Here is a 23068-nt window from a genome sequence, read left to right as displayed (position 1 = left end):
TACACCTCTCATCCATGTACCTGTCCAAGTTTTTCTTAAATGTTAAAAGTGAGCCTGCATTTAACACTTCATCTGGCAGCTCATTCCACACTCCCACCCCTCTCTGTGTGAAGAAGCCCCCGCAATGTTCCTTTTTAACTTTTCCCCCTTCACCCTTAACCCATGTCCTCTGGTTTTTTTCTCCCCTAGCCTCAGTGGAAAAAGCCTGCTTGCATTCACTCTGTCTATACCCATCATAATTTTATATACCTCTATCAAATCTCCCCTCATTCTTCTACACTCCAGGGAATAAAGTGCCTTCCCCTAATCCCATTTTATTCACCCACATTCCCATCAGCTTTCCCCAAATTGTACCCTTCCACTACACCCTGTAACTTACAGTGGCCAATTACCCCAGCATACAGCATGGCAATAGTCCCTTCAGTCCATCTCTTGCATGGGTGACATGGTGGTTTAGCGGTTACCCTAACACTGTTTATAGTATTAATCACCCCAGTTCAATTGCCACTGCTGTCCGTGAGGAGTTTGCACATTCTCCCCGTGACTGCGCGGGTTTTGTCTGCGAGTTCTGGTTTCTTCCCACTCTCCAAAGATGCACAGTTTAGTAGGTCAGTTGGTCACATGGGTGTAATTGGGCAGCAGGGCTCGTTGGGCCTGTTACTGTGGGGTATCTCGAAATGAAATTAATGTTGACCACGTTGCCTGGTGAGCTGGTCCCATCTGCCTGGGGTTTGGCCCAGGGCCTCTGAACCTCTCCTGTCCATCCACCTATCTCGAGGGTTTTTAAACGCTGCTAATGCGCCTGCCTCAATCATTGTTTCTGATGGCCCATTTCAAATACTGTATGTACCAGCCTCTGGGATACGTGAGGAAACTGGAACACCCAGGGGAAAATCCTACGCACTCACGGGGAGAGTTGTACAAGCTCCACACATAGGTGATGCCGAAGGCTGGGATCAAACCCTGGTCTCCAGCACCACGAGGCAGCAAATCTACCCAGTGGGTCAGCAAGGCTGAATGGACGCCGGCCAAAGCAGGGCACGCTGGCTGACCCTTGGGCCTGCTCCAGTCCCACTTCCGCATCCAGAACACACTGATGGTATTCCCAAGCGTTTAAGCCTGGTGACCCAGCTCTGTACAAGAAAACCAGGTATGACTTACAGAGAGCTACTTCAAGAGCTAAGAAACAATTCTGACTCCGAGCAAGGTTAGAGGCGACATCGAATGCACGTCAACTCTGAAAGGGTTTACAGACCATTACTTCCTACAGAGTGAAACCCAACATGAATGGCTGCAATGCTTCACTCCCAGACCGGCTCAGTGCCTTCTATGCCCACTTTGAAAGGGAGAATATAACTACAGCTGTGAAGATCTCTGCTGCACCCAGTAACCCTGTGATCTCTGTCTCAGAGGCCAATGTCAGGCTGTCTTTAAAGGGGGTGAACCCTCTCGAGGTGTCAGGCCCCGATGGAGTACCTGGTAAGGCTCTGAAAACTTGTGCCGACCAACTGGCGGAAGTATTCAAGGACATTTTCAACCTCTCACTGCTACGGTCGGAAGTTCCCATTGCTTCAAAAAGGCAATTATTATACCAATGCCTAAGAAGAATAATGTGGGCTGCCTTAATTACTATCACCCGGTAGCACTCACATTGACAGTGATGAAATGCTTTGAGAGTTTGGTTCATGACTAGACTGAACTCCTGCCTCAGCAAGGACCTGGATCCATTGCAATTTGCCTATCACCACAACAGGTCAATGGCAGACGCAATCTCAATGGCTCTTCTCATGGCGTTGGATCACCTGGGCAGTACAAACACCCATGTCTGTTCGTTGAATATAGCTCAGCATTTAACAACATCATTCCCACAGTCCTGATCGATAAACTACTGACCCTCCCTCTGCAATTGGATTCTTGACTTCCTAACTGGAAAACCACAATCTCTGCAGATTAGTAATAATATCTCCTCTTTGCTGACAATCAACACTGGCGCACCTCAGAGATGTGTTCTTAACCCACTGCTCTACTCTCTCTATACCCATGACTGTGTGGCTAGGTATATAGCTTAAATGCCATCTATAAATTTGCTGATGACACAATCGTTGTTGGCAGAATCTCAAATGGAGACGAGGGGGCATACAGATATGCCAGCTAGTGGAGTGGTGTCACAGCAACAACCTTACACTCAATGTCAGTAAGACGAGAGAGCTAACTGGACTTCAGGAAGGGTAAGACGAGGGAACATGGACCAATCTTCATAGAGGGATCAGAAGTGGAGAGAGTGAGCAATTTCAAGTTCTTTAGTGTCAAGATCTCTGAGGATCTAACCTGCTTTCAACCTATTGATGTAGTTATAAAGATGGCAAGACAGTGGCTATATTTCATTAGGAGTTTGAGGAGATTGATTTGTTACCTAAAACAGTCAAAAACTTCTACAGATGTACAGTGGAAAGCATTCTGACTGGCTGCGTCACTGTCTGGCATGGGGGAGGTGGTGGCTACTGCACAGGATTGAAGGAAGCTGCAGAAGGTTGTAAAACTAGTCAGCTCTATCTTGGGTACTGGCTGCCATAGACATCTTCAAGGAGTGATGCTTTAGGAAGGCAGTATCCATCATTAAGGACCCCCAGCACCCAGGCCAGGCCCTCTTCTTACCGTCTGGAAGGAGGTAGAGAAGCCTAACAGCACCCATTCAGCAATTCAGGAACGGCTTCTTCCCCTCTGCCATCCGATTCCTAAACGCCCCTAAACGGACATGGAACCCATGAATATTACCTCACCTTTTTAAATATTATTTCTGATTTTGCACTAGTTCAATAAAAATTTTCCAGTGTCACTGAGATTCTAGCACCTTATGCATCAAGGCTCAACTTCATTCGCCATATACACCAAGTGACCGCTTTATTAGGGACCTCCTGTATCTACTAAAATCGTCACTGCACGTATGTTTGTGGTCTTCTGCTGCTGTAGCCCATCCACTTCAAGGCTCAAAATGTGCATTCTTCTGCACACCGCTGTTGTAATGTGTGGTTACTTGAGTTACTGTCACCTTCCTGTCAGCTTGAACCTGTCTGGCCATTCTCCTCTGACCTCTCTCATTAACAAGGTGTTTTCGCCCAGAAATGTATGTTTTTTTTTGTTTATTGCATCATTCTCTATAAACTCTGGAGACTGTTGCATGTGAAAATCCCAGGAGATCAGCAGTTTCTGAAGTACTCAGTGTCCAGCTATCATTCCACGGTCAAACTCACGTTTCTTCCCCATTCTGAGAGTTGATCTGAACAACAACTGAATCTGTTGACCATGCCTACATGCCTTTTTGCACCAAGTTGCTGCCACATGATTGGCTGATTAGATATTTGCATTAACAAGCAGGTGTACAGGTGTACCTAATGAAGTGGCCACTGAAAGTACATTTACAAGAATTAGGAATTTGCTGTGGTGTGTTGGTCACGGTATGAAATGCAACGAAAACTACATTTGGCAATTATAAAGATTAAAGAACTATAAAGTTAGATGTTAAAGAATAGACATCGAATAATATGCATAAATACATAAATACCAGCATGTGTTTGCAATGTAAAACGTGTTTCAAAGTGTTTAGAGTGCAGTGCAGTGATGGGGGTAATAGATAGAGTGGACTGTGGGGTGGGGGGAAACTAACTTGAATAGTTAATTAGATTAACTGCCTGGGGAAAGAAACTTTTAAGATGTTGTAAAGTTTTTGTTTTAAAAGCCCTTTGCAGAAGGGAGCTTTTGGAAAATACTTTTCAGGGTGGGTATTGTCCACCATAATCTTTTCCTGCCCGTTTCTTTGTCCTGGACACTTGCAAGTCCCGTAGTGATGATGGACTGCAGCCAAAGACCTTTTCTGTTGACCTGACAGTTCACTGTAGTTTTTGTATATGATGAGAGGATGCTGCACCGAACCAGACCATATTGGTGAGTTCGGTGGGAAGACTAATACAACAATATAGTTTCCTTGTAAAAGTGGGTTTTACAAGGAAACTGGATCATTGTGTCAATCTGCCCGGACCTCAAATAGCTGGGACTGTTTCAAACAAGGCACCAGCATTTTTGAAATCCAGGCATGTAGGGAGGAGGTCACCCAGCAAATCAAACCTCCTGTAAATTCAATATCATAGTTCCTGATCTTATCACTGTCCTGATTGTTCCCATAAACTCTAACCAAAATCAGAAACAGAATCAAAATCAGCTTTATAATCACTGATGTGTTTTGTGGCAGCAGTGCTGTGTAATACATACAATATTCTATAATTTACGATTAGAACTATATCTACATAACAACACACACAAAATGCTGGAAGAACACAGCAGGCCAGGCAGCATCTATAGGGAGAAGCACTGTCGACATTTCGGGCCGAGACCCTTCGTCTGTCGACAGTGCTTCTCCTTATAGATGCTGCCTGGCCTGCGGTGTTCCACCAGCATTTTGTGTGTGTTGTTTGAATTTCCAGCATCTGCAGATTTCCTCGGTATTAAATAATAAGGTATTAAAATAATAAAAGTAATTTAAAGAGAGTTTGGACAAACTTGTGTTGTTTTCACTGGAGCTGCAGAATTGAGAGGAGATCTGATGGATGTTTATAAGATTATGAGATGCATAGAGTTGAAATGACTAATAGCAGAGGGCATGCATTTTAGATGAGAGGGGGTAATTTCAAAGGAGATGGAAGGGGCAAGTTTTTTATACAGAGAGTGGTGGGTGTCTGGAATGCACTGCCTGAGGTGGTGGCAAAGGCAGAAACATTAAGGATATTTAAGAGACATTTAGATAGACACATGAATGTGAGGGAAATGGAAGATATGGACATTGTATAGACAGAAGAGATTAGTTTATTTGGCCATTGATTATTAATTTATTTGGTTTGGCTGAACAGCCTGTTCCTGTACTATACTGTTATTGCACAATACTTACCTTTCTTGGTATTTAATATACTATGGAAGAGTGGAGTGTACTTTGTGTCAAATCTGTGTGGTTCCTGCACTGGGAGCGTGTGATGGGACAGTGTAGAGGGAAATTCATTCTGTGCCTGATCCCAGGAGAGTGTGCTGGGACAGTGTAGAGGGAAATTCATTCTGTGCCTGATCCCAAGAGAGTGTGATGGGACTGTGTAGACGGAGCTTCACTCTGTGTCTGACCCTGGGAGTGTGTGATGGGACAGTGTAGAGGGAGATTCACTCTGTGTCTGACCCTGGGAGTGTGTGATGGGACAGTGTAGAGGGAAATTCACTCTGTGCCTGATCCCAAGAGAGTGTGATGGGACTGTGTAGACGGAGCTTCACTCTGTGTCTGACCCTGGGAGTGTGTGATGGGACAGTGTAGAGGGAGCTTCACTCTGTGTCTGACCCTGGGAGTGTGTGATGGGACAGTGTAGAGGGAGCTTCACTCTGTGTCTGACCCCGGGAATGTGTGATGGGACAGTGTAGAGGGAGTTTCACTCTGTGTCTGACCCTGGGAGTGTGTGATGGGACGGTGTAGAGGGAAATTCACTCTGTGCCTGATCCCAGGAGAGTGTGATGGGACAGTGTAGAGGGAAATTCACTCCACGCCTGATCCCAGGAGATTGTGGTGGAACAGTGTAGAGGGAAGTTCATTCTGTGCCTGATCCCAGGAGAGTGTGATGGGACAGTGTAGAGGGAGAGTCACTCTGTGTCTGACCCTGGGAGTGTGTGATGGGGCAGTGTAGAGGGAGAGTCACTCTGTGTCTGACCCTGGGAGTGTGTGGGGGGACAGTGTAGAGGGAGTTTCACTCTGTGTCTGACCCTGGGAGTGTGTGATGGGACAGTGTAGAGGGAAATTCACTCTGTGCCTGATCCCAGGAGAGTGTGATGGGACAGTGTAGAGGGAAATTCACTCTGTGCCTGATCCCAGGAGTGTGTGATGGGACAGTGTAGAGGGAAATTCACTCTGTGCCTGATCCCAGGAGAGTGTGATGGGACAATGTAGAGGGAAATTCACTCCACGTCTGACCCTGGAAGAGTGTGATAGAATGGTATGGAAGGAGCTTCATTCAGTACCTGACTCTTGGCGTGTGTGATGGGATAGTTTTGGGGGAGGGGTGTGATGGGATAGTTTTGAGGGAGGGGTGTGATGGGATGGTTTTGGGGGAGGGGTGTGATGGGATAGTTTTGGGGGAGGGGTGTGATGGGGTGGTTTTGAGGGGGTGTGATGGGATAGTTTTGGGGGAGGGGTGTGATGGGATGGTTTTGGGGGAGGGGTGTGATGGGATAGTTTTGGGGGAGGGGTGTGATGGGGTGGTTTTGAGGGGGTGTGATGGGATAGTTTTGAGGGAGGGGTGTGATGGGATGGTTTTGGGGGAGGGGTGTGATGGGATAGTTTTGGGGGAGGGGTGTGATGGGATGGTTTTGGGGGAGGGGTGTGATGGGATGGTTTTGGGGGAGGGGTGTGATGGGTTGGTTTTGGGGGAGGGGTGTGATGGGTTGGTTTTGGGGGAGGGGTGTGATGGGATGGTTTTGGGGGAGGGGTGTGATGGGTTGGTTTTGGGGGAGGGGTGTGATGGGGTGGTTTTGAGGGGGTGTGATGGGTTGGTTTTGGGGGAGGGGTGTGATGGGATGGTTTTGAGGGGGTGTGATGGGTTGGTTTTGGGGGAGGGGTGTGATGGGATGGTATTGGGGGAGGGGTGTGATGGGTTGGTTTTGGGGGAGGGGTGTGATGGGGTGGTTTTGAGGGGGTGTGATGGGTTGGTTTTGGGGAAGGGGTGTGATGGGGTGGTTTTGGGGGAGGGGTGTGATGGGGTGGTTTTGAGGGGGTGTGATGGGTTGGTTTTGGGGGAGGGGTGTGATGGGGTGGTTTTGAGGGGGTGTGATGGGATGGTTTTGGGGGAGGGGTGTGATGGGATGGTTTTGGGGGAGGGGTGTGATGGGTTGGTTTTGGGGGAGGAGTGTGATGGGGTGGTTTTGAGGGGGTGTGATGGGTTGGTTTTGGGGGAGGGGTGTGATGGGATGGTTTTGGGGGAGGGGTGTGATGGGATGGTTTTGAGGGAGGGGTGTGATGGGATGGTTTTGGGGGAGGGGTGTGATGGGATGGTTTTGGGGGAGGGGTGTGATGGGTTGGTTTTGGGGGAGGGGTGTGATGGGATGGTTTTGGGGGAGGGGTGTGATGGGATGGTTTTGGGGGAGGGGTGTGATGGGATGGTTTTGAGGGAGGGGTGTGATGGGATGGTTTTGGGGGAGGTGTGTGATGGGATGGTTTTGGGGGAGGGGTGTGATGGGTTGGTTTTGGGGAGGGGTGTGATGGGTTGGTTTTGGGGGAGGGGTGTGATGGGATGGTTTTGAGGGGAGGGGTGTGATGGGTTGGTTTTGGGGGAGGGGTGTGATGGGTTGGTTTTGGGGGAGGGGTGTGATGGGATGGTTTTGAGGGGGTGTGATGGGTTGGTTTTGGGGGAGGGGTGTGATGGGATGGTTTTGGGGGAGGGGTGTGATGGGATGGTTTTGAGGGGAGGGGTGTGATGGGTTGGTTTTAGGGGAGGGGTGTGATGGGTTGGTTTTGGGGGGTGTGATGGGATGGTTTTGGGGGAGGGGTGTGATGGGATGGTTTTGGGGGAGGGGTGTGATGGGTTGGTTTTGAGGGAGGGGTGTGATGGGATGGTTTTGGGGGAGGGGTGTGATGGGTTGGTTTTGGGGGAGGGGTGTGATGGGTTGGTTTTGGGGGAGGGGTGTGATGGGTTGGTTTTGGGGGAGGGGTGTGATGGGATGGTTTTGGGGAAGGGGTGTGATGGGTTGGTTTTGGGGAGGGGTGTGATGGGTTGGTTTTGGGGGAGGGGTGTGATGGGATGGTTTTGGGGGAGGGGTGTGATGGGTTGGTTTTGGGGGAGGGGTGTGATGGGTTGGTTTTGGGGGAGGGGTGTGATGGGATGGTTTTGAGGGGGTGTGATGGGTTGGTTTTGGGGGAGGGGTGTGATGGGATGGTTTTGAGGGGGTGTGATGGGTTGGTTTTGGGGGAGGGGTGTGATGGGTTGGTTTTGAGGGAGGTGTGTGATGGGTTGGTTTTGGGGGAGGGGTGTGATGTGTTGGTTTTGGGGGAGGGGTGTGTTGGTTTGTTTTTGGGGGAGGGGTGTGATGGGTTGGTTTTGGGGGAGGGGTGTGATGGGTTGGTTTTGAGGGAGGTGTGTGATGGGTTGGTTTTGGGGGGTGTATGATGGATGGTGTGCATCGATACTCATGTTATTCATCACTTTTTGACCTGTGTCTGTGTCCCAGCTGTCCCACTGGAAGTCTCACTGAGCCCAGGCATGGAGAAGGAGCAGCGAGTCACAGCCCTTGAGTCGATCATACTGAGCTGTGAATTGTCCCGGCCCAGTGGCCAGGTCCGCTGGGTCAAAGATGGTGAGGACCTCGAGGCCAGTGACCGGATATCACTGGAGTCCTGTGGCCAGACAAGGAGACTCATTGTCCAGTCCAGCCAGCTCTCAGATTCCGGGCAGTACACCTGTGATGCGACAGATAACTCCATCACTTTCTGCGTTACAGTGTCAGGTACGATCTCCTTCAATCTGAAAGCAAATGGAGTTAATCAGAACCAGGTTTATTATAATCACAATAAAAGCTGCAGATGCTGGAAATCCCAGGCAACACACACAAAATGCTGGAGGAACTAAGCACACTTGGCTGCACCTATGGAAAGGAATAAACATCTGACGTTTTGGGCCAAGACCCTTCTTCAGGACTGACAGGGAAGTGATGGGGGTGTTGAATGCCAGAATAAAAAGGTGGGGGAGGGGAAAGAGGCCAGCTGGAAGGTGATAGGTGAAGCCAGGTGGATGGGAAATGTCAAGGGCTGGAGAAGAAAGAATCTGATAGAAGAGAGTGGACCATAGGAGAAAGGGAGGGGGGGACGACCCAGCAGGAAGTAATAGAAACATAGAAAATAGGTGCATTCAGCCCTTCGAGCCTGCACCGCCATTCAGTATGATCATGGCTGATCATCCAACTCAGAACCCTGTACCTGCTTTCTCTCCATACCCCCGATCCCTTTAGCCACAAGGGCTGTATCTAACTTCCTCTTAAATATAGCCAATGAACCGGCCTCAACTGTTTCCTGATCCAGTCTTTCTTCATATGAAAGTCCTGCCATCCCAGGAATCAATCAATCAATCAATCAATCAATCAATCAATCAACAATAGGCAGGTGACGAGGGGTAAAATGTCAGTGGGGTGGGAATTTGTTTAACAGAAGGAGAAATCGACATTCATACCATCCGGTTGGAGAGTACCTAGACGGAGTATGAGGTATTGTTCCTCTGCCCTGAGGATGGACTCATCGTGGCACAAGAGGAGGCCATGGATCAACGTGTCAGAACAGGAATGGAAATTGGAATTAAAATGTTTGGCCACTGGGAAGTCCCACTTGTGGCAGCTGGTACGAAGGTGCTTGACAAAGTGGTCCTCAAATTAGCAACAGGTTTCGCCAATGTCGCATCGGGAGCACTGGACAAAATAGACGAGCCCAGCAGACTCACAGGTGAGGTGTCGCCTCACTTGGAAGGACTGTTTGGTTCCTGAATGGAGGTGAAGGAGGAGGTGTAGGGGCAGGTGTAGCAGTTAGTCTGCTTATGGAGGTAAGTGCCTGAAGAGAGATTAGTGAGGAGGGATGAATGGGCAAGAGAATTGCGGAGGGAGCAATCCCTACGAAAAGTGAAGAAGGGGTGGGAGGTAAAGGTAACTGTATGTTTAGTGGTATGATCCATTTGGAGATGGACCAAGTTGCAGAGGATAATGTGTTGGATGCGGAGGCTGACAGGATGGTAGGTAACGACAAGAGGGACTCTCATTATCACAACAGCGGGAGATGGGGTGAGCAGAGGTGTACAGGAAACGGAGGAGATGTGGGTGAATGCAGTGCCAATAATGGAGGGAAAGCTTGTTTTTAAAGAAGCAGGACAACTCTGATGTCCTGGAATGGAAAGCTGTATCCTGGGAACAGATGCAGCAGAGGCGAAGAAACTGAGAAAAAAATAAAATTTTTACTGGAGATAGGGTGGGAAGAGATAAAGTCCAGATAACCATGGGAATCAGTAAGTTGATAAAAGATGTCAGTTGACAGCTTGCTCCAGAGATGGAGACAGAGAGATTGAGAAGGGGAAGGGAGGTGTCGGAGATGGCCCAAGTGAACTTAAGGACCAGATGGAAGTTAGAAGCAAAATTGATGAAATTGATGAGCTCAGCGTGGGCGCATGAAGCAGTGCCAATTCAGCTGTCAATGTAGTGGTGGAAGAGCTGGGGAGTATGAATGGGGAAGGCTCTGAACATGGACTGTTCTACATGGCTGACAAAGAGGCAGGCCTAGCTTGGGCCCGTGCGAGTGCCCATGGCTACCACTCAGGTTTGGAGAAAGTAGGAGGAGCCAAAGGAAAATTTAGGTTTATTATCAGTGTCATGATGTTAACTTTGTTGTCTGTGGTAGCACTACAGTGCAACACATAAAAATTACTGCAGATTACAAGATACACAAACCGTGTTGACGAGGTAGCGTTCGTGGGTTCATGCACCATCTGATATTGTTAAAACTGAGTATGGGTATTGAGACTGCTGTACCTCCTCCCCAATGGTAGTAACAGGAAGGCATATCCTGGATGATGATGGATCAAAGAACCTGTTTTTGTGTTGTAGAGCTCTATGACTCTGTGATTCTATGCTCATCTAAGCTAATTCCATTTGCCTGCATTTGGTCTAAACCATTGCTATTCATGTACCTGTCCAAGTGCCTCTAAATGTTAATGCATCCACTTCAACCTGTTCCTCAGCCAGTTCTGAATCCAACTGGTTTCCTCTCAGCTTCTACAGCTCCAGGAAAAGAACAACCAAGTCCGTCCAGCTCTCCTTATGGTACATGCCCTCTCGTGGTGCGTACGATGGGGTTGTCTATTGGTGGCTCCTCAGCGGGGTGCAGAGGCCGATCTGGTGCAGTGTGGTCAAGTAATTACTGGTTGGGTCTTTTGGTTGTTCAGTTTCTCCTTTCACTGCCGCCTGTTTTCCTGAGCACAGCAGAGGTCGGCCTTCTGGAGCGCAGTTCTCTATTTCCTCCAGCCGCGTCCATTGAGTCAAGATCTTCCCAGTTTTTAGATGTGATGTTGAATTTCCTCAGGCTGATTTTGATGTTATCTTCGAAGCGTTTTCTTTGCCCACTGGGGGTTTGCTGACCTGGGAGTAACATGACGCGACTTACCCATTGGAGCAGGTATTGCTTTTTCTAATGTCCTCTAGTCACCCTGGTGACTGGAGCCTTTCCAAAGCTTCTGCATCCTTCCTGCAACAGGGCGACCTGCCCTGAATGTAATACTCCAAGTGTGGCCTGACTATGGTCTTGAATCCAGTACCTTCTGTATCAACACATGACAAAATAAAACTCTCCGGAACAAGCATTGAAAGGGAAAATTTAATCAGGTTATGGGACCATAGACCATCAGGCAGAGGAGCAGAATAAGGCTATTTGATGCATTGGATCTGCTCTGCCACTTGATCATGGCTGATTTATTATCCCTCTCAACCCTATTCTCCTGCCACCATTGACACCTTTACTAATCAAGAACCTATCAACCTTCTCTTTAGGTATACCCAATGACTTGGCCTCCACAGCTGTCTGTGGTAAAGAATAGCACAGATTCAACACCTATAGGAAACATCCTCTCCGTTCCACTCTATCTGGGCCTTTTAAAATTCGATAGGTTTCAATGAGATCCCGCCCTACCCTCACTATTCTTCCACAAGACAGTGAAAGGCTCTGGGAATCTCGAAGGGGGTGCAGGAACACCAAGAAAGGAGTGTTTGTGATTCAATAGCCAGTCCTAATTCACACACAATGCTCTGTGAATGGGAAATCAGAGGCCCAATGACTGAGACTGCCTGTCCTGTCTGTGTGTGTGAGGGAGGAAAGGGGCCGGTTTTGTTGCTGCTGAATATCGGTGGCGTGCTATGTCAGGACGTGAATGTGCGGTGACACTTGCAGGCTGCCCCACCTCCCCAGCATACGCCGCCTCGAGATTCATTTCCTTGCAGGCATTCACAGTAGAACAATGAAAGACAACAGAATCCGTGAAAGACTACACACAAAGACAGACAAACAACCTACGTGCAAAAGAAGACAAACTCTGCAAATACAAATAATAATATTAATCGTAATAAATATGTAAGTAAATAATATTGAGAACATGAGTCGTGGAGCCCTTGACAGTGAGTCCATAGGTATCAGCTCATTGTTGAGGTGAGTGAAGTTATCCGTGTTGGTACAGGGTTGTAGGGTAATAATTGTTCCTGGAGCATGGAGACTAAGCTCCTGTACCACCTTCTCGAAGGCAGCAGTGAGTACAGTGAGAGGCTCAGGGAAGGGGGTTATGGGACCGGGTGAAGATACACCAAAAAAGGAGCGTTCATGATTCAATGGCCGGTCCCAATTCGAAGAATCTTACACATAATGCTGCAATGCACTGTGAATAGTAACTAACTCAAAGATTTGGCTTTTCAGGGTCTGTCTGGGGCTGGCAGCTGTGTCTGCTCTTAATAATGTCATTCAGAACACTTCAGACCGACATTTCTGTTCTCTCGAAATTCATGGCCATTAACATTCCCTGCATAACTATTATCTGCAGTTCCTTCTGAATAGATCACATGCACAGAGGAATGCGACCCTGCTTCGAATCTCTTTTGGAACAAGGAAGAAGACCTTGGAGATGGATCAGCAGAGATTTGCAAACAATAGCAAGAATGAGGGAAGCAAGAATGTGACTTGTGGATACAGAATTGGCTTGCTCGTAGAAGGCAGAGGGAGGTAGCAGATGGAGAGTAAATCTCTCGCACATTTCTACAGGTGTACCATGGAGAGCATTCTTAACTGGTCGCATCTCTGTCTTGTAAGGTGGGGCCACTGAACAGGATTAGAAAAAGCTGCAGAAAGTTGTAAACTCAGCCAGTACAATCAAGGGCACTCGCCTCCCCTTCATCAACCCCTTCGAAAAGCGATGTCCCAAAAAGGTGGCATCCTTCATAAAGGACCCCATCACTCAGTACATGCCCTCTTCTCATTGCTACCGTAAAGCAGGAAGTAGGGAGCCTGAGGAAGCACAGCAAACTTTTCAGGAACAGCATCTTCTCCTCCGCCATCAGAGTCCAAATCAGGTTTAATATCACCGGCATATGTTGTGTATATATGTCTATTAAGTAGTTAGGCTAAAATAAGTGGAGCGAAATAAAATTTTTTAAAAATAGGTAGTGTTCATGGGTTCAATGTCTATTTAGAAAACTGTATTATGTTCTTTTTTTGCTCTCTTTTTGAACCATTTATTTAATTATATGTGTAATTATAATTTATACTTTTTAAAAATTAAGTATTGCACTGTACTGCTGCCTCAAACAAATTTTATGACAAATGCCAGTGATATTAAAACTGATTCTGATTTAGAGTATTCTGCCCAGAAGTTGGTGACCGGTGGTGTTCCACAGGGATCTTTTCTGGGACTCCTGCTCTTTGTTAGTTTTATAAATGACTTGGATGAGTAAGTGGAAGCTTGCAGATGATGTGAAGGTTGCTGGAGTTGTGGATAGGATTGTTGAAGTTCGAAAAGGGACATTGACAGGTTGCAGAGCTGGGCTGAGAAGTGGCAGATGAGTTCAACCATAACGTGGAGAATGTGAACGTAGAACATTGAACACTATTCTTCAACCCGTGATGCTGTGCTGACCTCTTAACACACTAGGATTAATTTAACCCTTACTACCTACATAAACCTTCATTTTTCTTTCATACCTGAGGGTTTTTTTGATGTCCCTGAGGTATCTACCTCTGCCACCACCCCTGGCCAAGCGTTCCACACCCTACCATTTTCTGTGTTTAAAAAACTACCCCTGACTCCCACCCCCTCCATATTTTCCTCCAAGTACTTTAATATTATGGCCCATCATATTAGCCATTTCTGGCCCGGGGAAAGGTCTCTGGATGTCCCCTCTATCAATGCCTCTCATCATCTTGTATTCAAGGTCCCCACCATCCAGACCATGCTTCCTCTTGTAGTTGCCACTGGGAAGGAGGTACGGGAACCTTGGGTCCCACACCGCCAGGTTCAGGAACAGCCATTACTCCTCAACTATCACGCTTCTAAAACACTCTGAACTGATTCCACAAACTAGAGAAAACCACAGATGCTGGAAATCACAGTGCTGGAGGAACTCAGCAGGCCAGGCAGCAAAAGAGTAAACAGTCGATGTTTTGAGCTGAGGCTGAAGAAAAAAGATGAGAGGTCAGGGTAAGAAGACTGGTGGGGTGGTGGGGGGGGGGGAGGTAGTAGGTGATAGATAAAATAAGGAGAAAGGGAAGGGTAAAGTAAAGAGCTGGGAAGTCAATTGGTGAAAGAGATACTGGGCTGGAGAAGGGGAATCTGATAGGAGAGGGCAGAAGGCCATGGAAGAAAGGGAAGTGGGAGGCGCACCAGAGGGAGGTGATGGGCAGGTAAGGAGATGAGGTGAGAGAGGGTAATGGGACTGGAGCATGGTGGAGGAGAGGAGGGAGAAAATACTGGAAGTTGGAGAAATCGATATTCATGCCAACAGGGTGGAGGCTACCCAAACAGAAACAGGTGTTGTTCCTCCAACCCGAGTGTGACCTCATCGTGGCAGTAGAGGAGGACATGGACTGACATGTTGGAATGGGAATGGGAGGTAGAATTGAAGTAGGTGACCATCGGAAAGCCCTGCTTTTTCTGGCGGGCAGAGAGTAGGTGCTCCGCGAAGCATTTTACACTGCTTCAGTCACACCAATATGCAGGAGGCCACACCAGGAGCACCAGATGCAGTAGGTGACCTGTCAACTCACCTGGAAGGACTGTTTGGGGCCCTGAATGATAGTGAGGGAGGAGGTGTAGGAGCAGGTGTTTCAGCTTGCAAGGGTAAGTGCCGGGGGGGGTGGTCTGCCCACACCTCCCTCTGGTGCTTCTCCTGCTTCCCTTTCTTCCACGGCCTTCTATCCTCTCCTATCAGAGTCCCCCCTTCTCTAGCCCTTTATCTCTTTAACTAATCAACTTCCCAGCTCTTTACTGCAGCCCTCCCCCACGCCTGGTCTCACCTATCACCTTGTGCTTCTTCCCCTTGCCCACCATTTTACCCAGACCTCTCATCTGTTTTTCCCCAGTCCTGATGAAGGATCTCGACCCAAAACATCGACGGTTTACTCTTTTCCATCAATGTTGCCCGGCCTGCCGAGTTCCTTCAGTGTTTTGCATGATTCCACAACCACTGGACTCATTTTCAGGGACTCTACAACTCATGTCCTCAGTATTATTTATTTGCTGATCTGTTTACTATTATAATAACAACAAACAGCTTGGTATGGAACTGCACTGCGGCAGACGGGAAATTTCTACAGCCGATAGTCAAAACTGCCCAGCACATTGCTGCACCGAGGGGAGGGGTGGTTTAGTAAGTTTGCAGATGATACGAGGGTTGCTGGAGTTGTGGTTAGTGTCCACGGAGTGTGTATTCCCTCGACTTACACAGCCAAGGGAACCAGTGGGGTTTCACCCGCAAGAAAGCAAATCTCAGGGTAGTATTTGCTTCAGATGTGTACTTTGATGATAAACTTATTTTGAACTTCAGAAGATGGCACTGGCAACAGTTCTCAGGCAGCTTGCAAAACGTCTAGATATACTTCTTCCAAATGACTCTTGCTGCAATCTGTAGCCTGTAATTTCCTTTTATTAACATACTCTAGAACCATCTGAGCTGACCACTGGTCTTAGGTTCTTCTGAAGGACTTGGCAGACTTTACTCTCACGAATGCAGGTCCTGCGCCTTTTAAGATCAGCCATCAACATGGGTGGAAGAGGAGAGGACTCCAAACCAGACTAAAATGTTGAGATGTATAACATTCTCTACCAGCAAATGTACAGTCAATGGAGAACAGGTCTGAGGAACTAAGGGCCAGGTTGCTGTATCGGAGGGAAATGACGGATTGCTGCATTCTCTGTCACATGGAGACATGGCTTGTTTCAAACACGCTGGATGTGGCGCTCCCACCTGAGGGGTTATTGATCCCTGAAGGATCAAATTGCCAATTCTGAGAAGGTTAAAGATGGGGGAATGTGTTTCAGATAAACTCTTGGTGGTGCCCAGGTATAGCGGTCTTCTCACACTCCTGTTCTCCGAACCTGGATCATCTAAAGACTAAGTGCCATCCATTCTACTTACCCAGAAAGTTCTCTTTCCTGATCCTGACTGCACCTTCCATAGTTCTAAAGACCGAGGTTAAGTAAGCACTTGATGCATTGAGTGCTGCAAATAGCAAACAAAATCCAGGTTACCTCGACAACTTTCAACTAATGCCTAGGAATTCAATCAGGCTTGCTTGAAAAAAATTTCTGCCCAATTATCATCAACATATCACCTGGAGCACCAGGGTTCCCTACGCCCTCAACTATGCCATCCTTAGGCCTCATTTCAGGAAATCTGATCCTCTGGCTGTTCCTCCAGAATACAGGTCAACACTCAAGAATCCAGAGATGAAGATTAAGACTCCAGAGATAAAGATCAGGACTCCAGACTCCAGACTCTAGAGATAAAGATCAGGACTCCAGACCCCAGACTCCAGAGATAAAGATCAGGACTCCAGAGATAAAGATCAGGACTCCAGACTCCAGACTCCAGAGATAAAGATCAGGACTCCGGACTCCAGACTCCAGAGATAAAGATCGGGACTCCAGAGATAAAGATCGGGACTCCAGAGATAAAGATCAGGTCTCCAGACTCCAGACTCCAGAGATAAAGATCAGGACTCCGGACTCCAGACTCCAGAGATAAAGATCAGGACTCCAGAGATAAAGATCAGGACTCCGGACTCCAGACTCTAGAGATAAAGATCAGGACTCCAGAGATAAAGATCAGGACTCCAGACCCCAGACTCCAGAGATAAAGATCAGGACTCCGGACTCCAGACTCCAGAGATAAAGATCAGGACTCCAGACCCCAGACTCCAGAGATAAAGATCGGGACTCCAGAGATAAAGATCAGGACTCCGGACTCCAGAGATAAAGATCAGGACTCCAGACCCCAGACTCCAGAGATAAAGATCAGGACTCCAGACTCCAGACTCCAGAGATAAAGATCAGGACTCCGGACTCCAGACTCCAGAGATAAAGATCAGGACTCTGGACTCCAGAGATAAAGATCAGGACTCCAGACTCCAGACTCCAAAGATAAAGATCAGGACTCGGGACTCCAGAGATAAAGATCAGGACTCTGGACTCCAGACTCCAGAGATAAAGATCAGGACTCCAGACTCCAGACTCCAGAGATAAAGATCAGGACTCCAGAGATAAAGATCAGTACTCCAGACTCCAGACTCCAGAGATAAAGATCAGTACTCCAGACTCCAGACTCCAGAGATAAAGATCAGGACTCCGGACTCCAGAGATAAAGATCAGGACTCCAGAGTCCAGACTCCAAAGATAAAGATCAGGACTCCAGACTCCAGAGATAAAGATCAGGACTCCAGAGATGAGGACAAAACAGAGGTAGTCACAGGTGGCAGAGAAGCATCTATGGTCTTGCTTCGAGTTGGTGGACTGGGCCACGTTCAGAGGTTCTGAACAAATATGCCGTTGTTGTTCCCGAACCAGAACCAGAAGCCCTGGATGAACCAAATTATCAGCAATCTGCTGAGGGCCAGATCAGTGGCGTTCAGATCTGGTGATCAAGTAAAATACACGAGGCTTGGGTACAACTCCCAGAAAGCCAACTGACATGCGAAATGGAGATCCTGGACCAAACTCGAATCACAGAAAAATGCTTGACAGCTGGGGCAGGGCTTGAATGCTATCACCCCTTACAAAGTAAAACCAAGTGACATATGTGACAATAAAGTTTCACTCTCAGGTGAACTCAATGCCATTTATTTTTGCTTTGACCATCAAAGCAGAGAGGCACCTTCGCAAACTCACACAGCTCCAATGGCCCTGTGACCTCAGGCTCTGAGGCCAATGTGAGAGTACATTCAGGATGGTGGACCCACAGAAAGCATCTGGCCCGGCCGAGTACTGAGTCCCTGTGCTGAGGCTGGAGTGTTCACTGAGATCTTTAACCTCTCGCTACCCACCTGCTTCCGGCTGGCTTCATTCTATCGGTGCCTCAGAAGAACGTGGAAACCTGTCTCGGTGACTATTGTTGAGTAGGTTACATCCTTTGTGATGATGTGCTTTGGGAAGTCGATGATGAAACTATCAATTCCTGCATGAGAAGTGACTTGGATTTGTTCCCGCTTGTCACAGCAGGTCAACAGCCGATGCCATTTCATTGGCTCTTCGCTCAACCCTGGAACAGCTAGACAGTGAAGATGCACACACCAGGATGCTCTTCATTGACCACAGCACTTCGTTCACACCATCCTCCCCTCAAAACAAATCAATAAGCTCCAAGCCCTTGGCCTCAATACCTCCTTGTGCAATTGGGTCCTCAATTTCCTCACTTGCAGACCCCAGTCAGTTCAGATTGGCAACAACATCTCCTCCACAATCTCCATCAGCACAGAGGATCACAAGGCTGTGTGTTCAGCTCCTGCTCCACACGCTTTACACTTATGACAGCATAGCTAAGCACAGCTCCAATGCCATATTTAAGTTTTCTGATGACACCACAGTCAAAGGACAAATCAAAGGTGGCGAGGAATCAGCATAGAGGAGGGAGATTGAAAATCTGACTGACTGGTGCCTCAACAACATCAGCAAAACTAAAGAGTTGATTATTGACTACAGGAGGAGGAAACATGAAGTCCATGAGCCAGTCCTCATCAGGGGATTGGAGGTGGAGACTTCAAATTCCTCAGTGTTATCATTTCAGAGGATCTGTCTTGGGTCGAGCACGTAAGTGCCCTTACTGAGAAAGCATGGCGGCGTCTCTACTTTCTTAGAAGTTTCTGAAGATTCAGCATGTCATCTAAAGCTTTGACCAAGTTCTATGCTGTGCAGTGGAGTGTACACTGACTGGTTGCATCATGGCCTGGTATGGAAACGTTCTCGCTGCTACTATCAGGCAGGAGGTACAGGAGCCTTGGGTCTCACACCACCAGGCTCAGGAACAGTTTTTGTCCTTCAACCAGACTGCCCTAACACGAAACTGATTCCTCAACCTCTGGACTCACTTTCAATAACCCTACAACTCATGTTCTCAGAATTTATTACGAATATATTAATAACATATAGTGTCTGTTGCACTTTGGTTGTTTTCCCAGCTTTCCTGTGTACAGTTCCTCACATTGATTCTACTGCATTTCTTTGTATCGTCTGTGAGTGCCCACAAGAAAATGAATTTCAGTGTCGTACAAAGTGACATATATGTACTTTGATAATAAATTTACTTTGAACTTTGATAGATCCCTGACTTGTCTTGCAGTGACTTTGATGAATCCCTGTCTTTCTCTGTGGTCTGAATGAAATTCCTGTCCTTTCAGAGCCGCCAGTGAGAATCGTGAACACGGCCGATGACACCAAGGCGGAATACCTCAAGTCCGACCGAATTGTCCTGAACTGTGAGCTGTCCCGCCCAAGCGCTGAGGTGAAGTGGTACAAAAATGGTCTGGAGGTGGAGGGGGACGCAAACATCGTAATGGTGTCACACGGAGTCCACAGGAGTCTGATCATCCAGAGCGCCAGAATAGAAGATTCCGGAGAATATGTCTGCGACACTGGAGATGACTCCATCTTCTTCGATATTACTGTGAGAGGTTAGAGGTTAGATAAGATCAGTTACTGCCCTCATGTTGTAAACATACTGGCCAGTTTATGAGCTACACCCGAATACTTGCTCATTCAGCCAATCACATGGCACCAACTCAATGCATTAAAGCATGCAGTCACGGTCAAGAGATTTAGTTATTGTTCAGAACAAACATCAGAATGGGAAGAAATTTGATCAAAATGACTTTAATTGTGGAATGATTGTTTGTGCTAGACGGGGTGGTTTGAGAATCTGAGAAGCTGCTGATCCCCTGGAATTCTCACGCACAACAGTCTCTAGAGTTTACAGAGAATGGTGCAAAAACAAAAAAAATCCAGTGAGTTGTAGTTCTGTGGGTGAAAACACCTCGTTAATGAGAGGTCAGAGAAGATTGGCCAGACTGGTTCAAGCTGACCAGTCAACTCAAATAACCACACATTACCTTGTTGCTGATCTCCACCACACATTACAACAGAGGTGTGTACCTAATAAAGTGGCCACTGAGTGTATGTAGATTGTCTGTAAAACCTCTTGGAACCTACCTCACAGCTCCAGAGTCCTGGGTTCGATCCTGAGCTCTGCCACTGCCTGTCTGGAGACTGGATATTCTCCCGGGTGCTCCCGTTTCCTCAGGGTCCAGAAGGGGTTTAATTGGCCACTGTAAACTGTAATGTTGACGGCTAAGTGGAAAGTTAGTGTACCACGCTAGGATAGCGATTAGCGTGACACTATTACAGCTCAGGGTGTACTGGAGTTTGGAGTTTGTCTGTTCTTCCCATGACCACTCGGGATTCCTCCGGGTGCTCTGATTTCCTCCCACATTCAACGATGTACCGATTGGTGAATGTAAATTGTCCTGTGATTAGGCTAGGTGGTTTGCTGGGAGGTGAGGCTCACGGAAGGGTCTGTTCCGTGCTGTATTGCTAAATAAAAAATAAATGAAGTGGGGATGATTGTAAATGGGTGGCTCATGCTCAGCATGGAATTGATGCATGAATCCAAGATTCTGCAGCGGCAGTGCCAGTGTCTCCCTGTGTAACACTGGAAATCACTCATCAGGTCAGTCAGCATCTGTGGAGAGAGAAACATTTACCATTTGGAGTATTGAGTGTATTGCCTCTCTGCCTCAATCCATGAAATCTACCTCACAATTTTGCTCACTTTTTGCACCATTTATTTTTGAAATATATTCTCACTGTATGTATTTCTGTTGCAGAACAACTAATTTCACCACATCTGCCAGTGATGATAATCCTGATTCGGATTCTGGTGTTGAGTTTGTCATCCCATCACAGGAAGGATGTGAAGGTGGTTTACCAAGGCAAATTTTTCACTCGATCCCAGTAAATCTGACAATAATCAGAATCAGGATAATTATCACTGATGTATGCGATGACATTTGTTGTTTTGCTGCAGCAGGCATAAGAAGAAGAAGAAGAAGAAAGCCCTTAATCCGAGTGGAGTCATCGGGACGCTGTCGTGACGGCGTTTTTTTAGCAGGCTTTCTTATTTTTACGAGGTCAAGATGCTAGTTCGAAGCTCAACCCAGCACGGATGGAAAGCGTGCAAGGGTCCGGCTGGATTTGAACTCGGGAGCCTTCGCTACAAAGTCCGCCGCTGATGCCACTATGCCACCAGCTGGCTAGGCGTAAAAAGAAACGGAGCAAAAGCAGACTAGCGGGGTAGTCTCCAAGGGTCCGCGGACAGTTCGGGACTGAAAACTAGCAGAAGGAATTTAATGCAGACAAGCATGCCACAGTGGTGAAATAGTGAGAAAGTTTGTACGTTCTTCCCGTGAGCACATGGGTTTCCGCCAGGTACTCCGGTTTCCTCTCACAATCCAAAGATGTACCGTTTAATCGGTAAATTGTCCTGTAACTAGGCTGGGTTTAAATGGGAGAGTTGCCGAGTGGCACAACTTGTTGGGCTGTAAGGGCCTGTTCACTGCCGTGTCTCTCAGTAAAGAAATAAAAATCAGAAAGTGTGAGGTGTTGCAGATTGCGAGGACAGACTAGGGCAGGACTTACGCGTAGTGCACTCAGGAGTGTGGTAGAACAGAGGAATCAGCAAATACAGATTGATAATTCCTTGAAAGTGGTGTCACAGGGTTGTACAGAGTACATTGGCCTTCAGAAATCACAGTATTGAGTTCAGGAGTTGGGATGTTATGTTGAAGTTGTATAAGATGTTGGTGAGACCTACCTTAGAATATGTGTACAGTTCCAGTCACAAACCTACAGGAACATTGTCAATTATTGAAAGGGTACAAAGAATATTTAGAAGGATGTTGCTGGGATTGAGGACCTGATTACAGAGAAAGGTTGAATAGGTTAGAGAATGAGGAGAGATTTGACAGGGGCGTTCAAAACCATGTGGGTATGCAGTTGATAGGGCAAATGCAAGCAGGCTTTTACAACTGAGGTTGGGAAGGACTTGATCTAGAGGTCATGGGTTAAGGGTGAAAGGTGAAATATTTAAGGGGAAATTGCCAGGGGTTCTTCTTCTTTCAGGGTGGTGAGGGTGTGGAGCAAGCTGCCAGTGGAAATGGTGGATGCAGGTTTGATTTCGACTTTTAAGAAAGGTTTGGATAAGTACATGGCTGGGAGGTGTATGGAGGGTATGGTGCATAAGTGGCTCATTGGGACTAGCAGAATAACAGGCAGGGAATAGATGGGCTAAAGGGCCTGTTTCTTTGCTGTAGTGTTCTCTGCTTTATGATGATGCAGGGGCAGAATCTGTTCCAAAAACTATGAGTATGGTTCCTCAGCTCCTGTACCTACTCCTTGATGGTGTTCTACTCTATTCTACAAAGCTCTCCAGCCCTCTGTTTTCATTGTAGAACCACGTGCAACACTCAGAGCTGCAGAGGACGGGCAACAGACACGATACCTGTGCGGCGAGACCGTTGTGTTAAACTGTGAGGTGTCCCACTCCGACGCTGAGGTCAAGTGGTACAAGGACAGCGGCGGACTGGAGGAGAGGCCGGATGTGAGGATGGAGTCCGAGGGAGCTCAGAGGAGGCTGGTCATTCCCCACTGCTCCAAGGATGATAGCGGAGTCTACGTCTGCGAGGCCACAGGAGACTCACTGTCCTTCACAGTCACCGTGACAGGTGGGTTCACTGCAGAGAAGATGGTCAACACACAGCGTAGCATGTGGGAGCATCACTCTGTGTCTGACCCTGGGAGTGTGTGATGAGACAGTGTGGAGGGAGCTTCACTCTGTGTCTGACCCTGGGAGTGTGTGATGGGACAGTGTAGAGGGAGCTTCACTCTGTGTCTGACCCCGGGAGTGTGTGATGGGACAGTGTAGAGGGAGCTTCACTCTGTGTCTG

General features: G+C 47.6%; 1 protein-coding gene across 3 annotated transcripts in view; it reads left to right on the top strand.

The window, feature by feature from the left end:
* The window catches only part of LOC132392948 (obscurin-like protein 1), a 225440-nt gene that overhangs the window by 16384 nt on the left and 185988 nt on the right, over window positions 1-23068 (top strand). For all 3 annotated transcript variants that reach the window (XM_059967558.1, XM_059967557.1, XM_059967556.1), the window contains exons 8-10: window positions 8245-8520; window positions 19469-19741; window positions 22574-22846. In XM_059967558.1, the coding sequence (XP_059823541.1) occupies window positions 8245-8520; window positions 19469-19741; window positions 22574-22846 (822 nt within the window). The remainder of the gene's footprint in view (window positions 1-8244; window positions 8521-19468; window positions 19742-22573; window positions 22847-23068) is intronic.

The sequence above is a fragment of the Hypanus sabinus genome, chromosome 4, assembly GCF_030144855.1.
Source record: "Hypanus sabinus isolate sHypSab1 chromosome 4, sHypSab1.hap1, whole genome shotgun sequence".
Taxonomy (NCBI): domain Eukaryota; kingdom Metazoa; phylum Chordata; class Chondrichthyes; order Myliobatiformes; family Dasyatidae; genus Hypanus; species Hypanus sabinus.
Note: the sequence above shows the minus strand (reverse complement) of the source record. Positions and strands in the feature narration are given on the sequence as shown.